This window comes from Bos taurus, chromosome 19 (genome assembly GCF_002263795.3).
Source record: "Bos taurus isolate L1 Dominette 01449 registration number 42190680 breed Hereford chromosome 19, ARS-UCD2.0, whole genome shotgun sequence".
NCBI classification, from domain to species: domain Eukaryota; kingdom Metazoa; phylum Chordata; class Mammalia; order Artiodactyla; family Bovidae; genus Bos; species Bos taurus.
The window spans coordinates 48,130,889-48,137,298 of record NC_037346.1 but is presented as its reverse complement, the minus strand read 5'-3'; the positions used below and the strand labels follow the sequence as shown (position 1 = coordinate 48,137,298).

General features: G+C 59.9%; 1 protein-coding gene across 2 annotated transcripts; it reads left to right on the top strand.

Moving 5' to 3' along the window:
• Nucleotides 1-1,775: 1,775 nt before the first annotated feature.
• CD79B (CD79b molecule) lies at nt 1,776-5,965 on the top strand. Of its 2 annotated transcripts, none has more exons than XM_002696068.7 (6): nt 1,776-1,929; nt 2,567-2,617; nt 3,573-3,884; nt 4,145-4,263; nt 4,502-4,543; nt 4,669-5,965. In XM_002696068.7, the coding sequence occupies exons 1-6, from the start codon at nt 1,863-1,865 to the stop codon at nt 4,765-4,767; spliced, it is 690 nt and encodes a 229-aa protein (XP_002696114.1). In that variant the 5' UTR covers nt 1,776-1,862; the 3' UTR covers nt 4,768-5,965. The 2 variants fall into 2 exon arrangements, with proteins under 2 accessions (XP_002696114.1, XP_005221044.1); XM_005220987.5 differs by having other exon boundaries at nt 2,564-2,617.
• Nucleotides 5,966-6,410: the final 445 nt, after the last annotated feature.

Below are 6,410 nucleotides of genomic sequence, written 5' to 3'. Positions count from 1 at the left end.
CCCAGAGGCACCCTGGGCTGCAGACCAGCTCCCAAACAGCCTCACACCCTACAACTCGGCAGTACACCCCAGTTGGCAGCTACATGCACACACACACACACACACACACACACGGGTGCACCCCAACCTTTCTCCACCTTTCTCCCAAATTTGGGGGCCACCAGCCCCAAAGCTAACCAAGTCCTCCATCACCAGGAGGTGTTTGGCTAAAGGAAGAGACCCCTAGATTTCCCTCCATTCCTCTGGGGGAGTCTCCAACCACCCCCACCAGCACCAGGGGCCTGTGGTCCCCATGCTGACCTCAGCTGATGTTTATATTCCTGGGCTGTTTGTTCTGTGAACGGAACATCTGACACCTTTTCAGAGAAATGTTTTTCTCTTTGTTCGGAACATCTGGAACCAGCAAGAACATCTGGGACTGCCGGGAACAGCTGTTTCTCGGATGGAACCTGAACTCCCCTGTCCCCACTTCCCATAGCTCCAGCCCCAACCTGTGCTCCTCGGGTTGGGGGTGGGGTGCCACTGTACCAGGTGAGGCCTATGCCCAGGACTTAGGGGGCCAGCACCCAGACCTCTGCCTTCTTCACCAGCAACCCTGGCCTGGGTGGTGGGTCCATGTCTCCCAGAACTCAGACCTGCCAGCAGCACAGGCTGCTTGAAAACTAGCGGGTGGTGAAGAGAGTGAGATGTGGGCAGAGGACACAGGATTCAGCATCTTCTTTCCCTTTCTGGGGGGTGAAGGAAGAGACAGAGCAAGGGGCCAAGAGAGAGTAAAGAAGGTGCCATAATACGTAAAACTCAAGAACTCAGCTGTGGGGCTGAGGGATGCGCCTGCCATGGGCAGCTGTGCAAGTTATGCACTGCACAAGGGCACCGCCCCCCCAAGACCCCAAGGGATGAGGGCTGTGTCTGATCCAGGGCCAGGGCACATAGTTCAGCTTAGACAAGCTCCTAGACTCTGTGGTTCCATCCACTGCTCTGCTGACAGATGAGAAAAAGCCAGAGAGACTTTCTGTTTCAGAACTTGCAGGCTCCCCCAGACCAGCCTCTTGTCTTCCACTCCAGACCCCTGGAGCTGTGGGTAACACTTCTGTGCCCTGAGAGTCCGGCTGATTGCTAAGTGGTGGGTTTTCAGTAAGCCATCAACACCTAACTCCGCCATCTTTGGCAGCTCCCAGCAAACTCTCCCACCAAGTGAGCGAGGAGGGGCCTCTCGCCAGAGCTGGGACCAAATCTTCTCCCAAGTGGCTGCCGCTCTTGGCCTGTTCTTGTTCAAGAGCCTCTGTGGCTCCCTTCCTACACAAGGTCAAGCCTCCATCAACTGCCAACATGGCCACCTGCACTCTAGCCAAGAGGCTGGGCTCTGGGTCCATAGCTGTCCCCCCAGCACTCCTACCCCGTCCTTCCTGGATGTGTAAGTTGAAGGGTATAAGTTGGTCTGGGGTGGAAGGGCTGTGCCCACATCCATCCACAGGACCCGTGTGGATTCAGTTAAGTGCCTGGGACTCCAGACTGCGAGGCCGACGGGCCCCAGGACGTGATCTTGGGGGTTGGGATGGGGCCTCAGGGGTCCCTGCCTCCCAGGGGCATCTGTCACGGACCCCAGGGGCATCCGTCACAGACCCCAGCCGCAGTGCCCAAGCCGGGGTGACCCTTGGGTCTTAGCGGCACAGCTGACAAGAGAGCCTGCCCTCCCCCAGGGTCCCCAGAGAGCTGGTGCCTCCCCTGGGTCCCAATTTGCATGGCAGGAAGGGGCCTGGTGGGGAAGAGGCGGGGAGGAGGCAGACTGCAGCCCAGGCAGTTACACGTTTTCCCCCAGGAGCCTCCGTTGTCACGGGCTTGGGGCTGGAGACAGGGTGAGCATGGCAGGGTCGGCGTTGATTCCCGGGCTCAACAACTGGCTGGTGCTGGGGCTGCTGCTCCTTTCAGGTACTGCTCGAGGGGCCCAGAGGCCCCCTGGTTTCGCTCTTTCCACTGCTGCTGTCTCCTGCTCTTGCCTCCTCCGCCTTCCGTCTCTCACTTTTGCTGCCTCCTGTCTCCCTCTGACAGCCCTGGGGACCGGGTCTGTGGGAATCAGCCAGGCTGAGGGGCTGGTGGGCTCTGGAGTCTGCAGCCCCCAGCCCTTCTCCAGCCCAGAGGGTGTCGGGCTGAGCTGGGGGAGAGGTGCTGGTGGCTCTGACCTCGGAGAAGAGCTAGGCCGGGGAGGAAGAAAGGAGAGAGGGTCGTTCACCCCCAGGCGCTGCAGGGCCCTGGGTGGGGGAAGCGGTGGAGAGGCCGCCCCGCACCAGACCTGGGACAGGCCTGCTCCCCACTTGGTGCTCTGGTCTGGAAGGCGGTAGAGCCTTCCAGGCGGGACTTCTTCCCTCTCATCCAAGAGCCCACTCAAAGGCCGAGGGCAGAAGCAGGGCTGGGAATCAGATCCTCTGGTGACCCCACCCCGCTCTAGACTCTCCAGGGCAGGGATCGTGGAGCTGATGTCCTGCGGGGAGGAAGTGGGTCTGGGAATGCAGGGGCGGGGCAGCCAACTCGGAAGGACCAGCCCCGCCCACTTCCTCCCACCCAGCAGGTGAGAAGGTGCTGGCGGACAAAACAGATGACCTGCTCCGGGATCCCAAAGGTCAGCAACTTCCCCTGAACCTTCTGGGAGCATGTATGTCTGTGTCCAACGTGGGGGTCCCTGTCCGCAAGCTGCCCTATGGTCGTCCCGGCGCCCTGGCCCCCTTGGGTTCTCCCCACCCATCCCCAGGCCTCCTGAGGGTCTGTCTCCCTCTGTAAGACCTGGCTCTAAAGTTCCTCCAACCCCTACTTCTCCAGCGTCACCCACGTCAAACATGAGTCCCAAAGATCAGGGAGGAGGGGATCCCACTGGGTATGTAGGCCTGGGCTGTCTGGCTGGGGAGTTGGGCTTAGCCCCAGCAGGAGCCTGCAACCTTGGGGGCCCCCAACAGGCTGCAGGGGCTTAGGGGTTCCTAGGGCACCCCTGACTGGGGACCAAGCAGGAGGGAGGTCTCCTGGGGCAGATGGGTGGTGGGGAGTGTGGCAAGCTGAGAAAGGCATAGGAATAAAAAGAGGAACAGGACCACGCAGAAGGGGTGACAAGGGAGACATGGGCAGGAGATTGATGCGGGAGCCTTGATTGCCAGGCTGAGGATTTGCGGGGTCACCCTGAGGACTGGGGGCTGGTGTGGACAGGGAGAGGGGAGAACACCAGGCCAGGTTAGAGGCTGTCCTGGGGGCCCTCTGGCCTCAGAAGGTGAGGCCTGCATCAGGGGCATGGAAAGGCGTTGGAAGTTTCCAGGCCCTTCTAAAGGAAAATCAAATGGGGAGAGTGGGCCATTAGGAAGGGGCGGGGTCCGGCGGTGTGGCCCGCAGCTCCTCACATGGCTCAGTTCCCCTACACCTCTGCCTCATGACTGTCCCACACTCTGAGAAGCAAGGGCAAGCCAGGAGACCAAGCCAGGGGTCAGCGCTGCCCGGGACAGGGGCCATGGTTGCGGGGGTGGCGGACCATGGTCGGCCGGCGGTCCAGAATGCAAGGAGCAGGATTTTGACCCCAGCCCTGACACCCACAGGAAACACTTGTTCCCGGATCTGGCAGCACCCACGTTTCGTGGCCAAGAAACGGGGCTCCACAGTGGAGATCAGGTGCCACGTGGAGGATGATGGTCTCGTGAGCTGGTTCCGGAAGCCGAAGCCGGACTCAGAGCCCAAGACACTTCACGCGGAGCAGGGCCGCATCCTCCAGTCCCATAACAAATCTGAGGCCGTTCTCACCATCCTAAGCGTCCAGTTTCAGGACAATGGCATCTACTTCTGCAAGCAGGAGTGTGCCAAGGGGACCCAGAGGACAGAGCACGGCTGTGGCACTGAGCTCCGGGTCATGGGTGTGTGTGGGGCCCACCCCTCCACCCCGCTACCCCCCACCAGCCAGGGAGAGCATGGGGTGCTCCTGGAGCCCCACCAACACCCACCCCACCCCACCCCACCCCAGCCCTCCACCAGTAGGAGGGAGGGTCACACCGTGTTGGGTGGCTGTGACCCCGGGCACCTGGGAGAGCCGCGGAGAAGCAGGTCCTGAGGGGTCCGGGCCCAAAGCAGGGACAGGTCCCACCAAGCCTCACCACGTCCACCCACCTCCTCCCAGGGTTCAGCACCTTGGCCCAGCTGAAGCGGCGGAACACACTGAAAGATGGCATCATCATGATCCAGACCTTGCTTATCATTCTGTTCATCATTGTGCCCATCTTCCTGCTGCTGGACAAGGTGACCGTGGGGGCCGGCCAGACACCAGCAGGGTCTCTGTCTCCCCAGCCCCAGAGCCCACCCACTGACTCACCCATTCAAACACTCCCTTATTCATCAGCTGTTCTCACAGAGTGCCCCTCAACCCTGACCCTTGACCCTTCACCCAAGACCAATCTCCCTGGCCCTCCCCAGCCTGGCCCAGCAGGGGATGGGGTGGGGGAAGCTAACACTCTGCTCTCCATCCCTCCCCCGCCAGGATGACAGCAAGGCCGGGATGGAGGAAGATCACACCTATGAGGTAAGGGGCAAGGTGGACCCCCCCATACTCCTGGAAGCTCCGAGGGCCGAGGGGGGCAGTCAGAGGCACCATCGGCGTGAGGCCAGGGGAGTGTTCAAGGCCTGAGCTCCGTTTCATCTCTCCAGGGCCTGGATATTGACCAGACGGCCACTTATGAAGACATAGTGACTCTGCGGACAGGGGAGGTGAAGTGGTCGGTGGGTGAGCACCCAGGCCAGGAGTGAGGGGCTGGCCCTCCCCATGCTCCTGGGCACAGCCCGCTGGGCCCTCAGTGACTGCTTCAGAGACGTCCCCCACTTTTCCCTGGACCCCCGTCAGCCTCCAAAGCAGGCCTGCCAGACCCACCTGCCCCTCCAGCCCTTGGTCCCCATCTCTCACGGAAGGGACTGGCATAGAAGGGCTGCAGGGCAGTGATTAGGAGCAAGGGGGTCCTCGGGGGTTAGACTGGACCCCGCCTTCTGGGGGTCCTATGTGGGGGATCCATGGCCCTGTGAAGGCCAGGGAAGGCAGAGACTTGTCTGGAACCTGCAAGTGGACTCAGAGCAGCCTGGCTTCTCTGGAGAGCCGGGGCAGGGTCACAGCCTACCCCAAGTGGCCGCAGATGGGCCACAAGAGCTTCGTCCCTCTCCCGTTCTCTCCTGCTCTCTCCCGCCCTGCCCCACCCCAGGGGGCTGCTGGCCTTGAGCCCTTTCCCCCGTGGAATAAACAGTGTGTCTTGAGAAAACACACACAGGCTTGTGACGTCTGTGGTTCTGGAGTTGATAAGGGTACCTGTTTGGACACAAACGTTTGGGCACCCATCGGCCTGGGGGTGGGGAGGTCTGCTCAGCTCATGTCCGGCTCTCTCTGGAGGCCCAGTTGGGACCTGTGGTCGTGTCTGCTTTCTTTCCCCGCTCTGACTCTGGCGGGACCCTGAACAGCAGAGAAGGTCTGACTGGACTGGTCCTTCTTCTTGGTGGGGATGCCCGCGTCCTGCCTCCTCTCCAGCTGACAAGCAGTGCTTGAGTCCTGCAGGACTCGAGCGTCTCAGCCCTAGAGGAGCCACCCTCCCCTACCCACCCCAGTCCTCTTGTCCTTCAAAGTCCTCCACCTACAGGAAGCCTTCCCAAAACACCCCAGCCCCTATCTGGTCCCTGTTTGGACGCTGTCCTCCACAGCTCTGGTGTAGCTACAACTTTGCATTGCCCGTCTTGGCCTTGTTCTCCAGTTAAACTAGAAGGTCCCTGAGGGCAGGGCTTCCCCTGCCTCTACTCTACCCTCCTGTCCTCCACCAAGCCTGGAAATTGTATATACATTTTTTCTTACGAACTTTGACTTTAACTTTTCACAGTCAAAAATTGTTCTTTGTCATTCAATAAATGTATAGGTATGGATATGATTTTGGTCAAACATTAAACTATGAGATGCTGGAGATATATTTTTTTCCTTTTATTTTTTTTCATTTGACCCAGAGCTATGCAAGAGAGATTCCCAAATCAAGAGGCCTTGTGGTGGGGAAGCCTGGGGATTCTTAGTCAGATAACCCCTTCAGACTTTCTGCATAAAATCAGAAGCAAAACAATCCCCAGCCCGCCTGCTGCGGGAGTGACTGGGAGCAGCTCAGGGCTAGGACCTGAAGTTCAGTGCACCTCTGTGTGCAGAGCCGGACTGAGCTCCACTTCCTGTTGACCTTGGGGGGACCATGCTCTGGATTTGCCACTTTCATTCTGGATTCAGGTGGGAGAAACCCTTGCCCTCAGGGAGCTGCCAGTCTAATTGGAGAATCAAGGTCAGCATAGGGAGGGATGAGTCAGAGCAGCTCCAGCTGGAATTGCAGGTGAGGCAGGCAGGTGGCCAAGGACCCCACACCTGGGGTAAAGGTCCATCT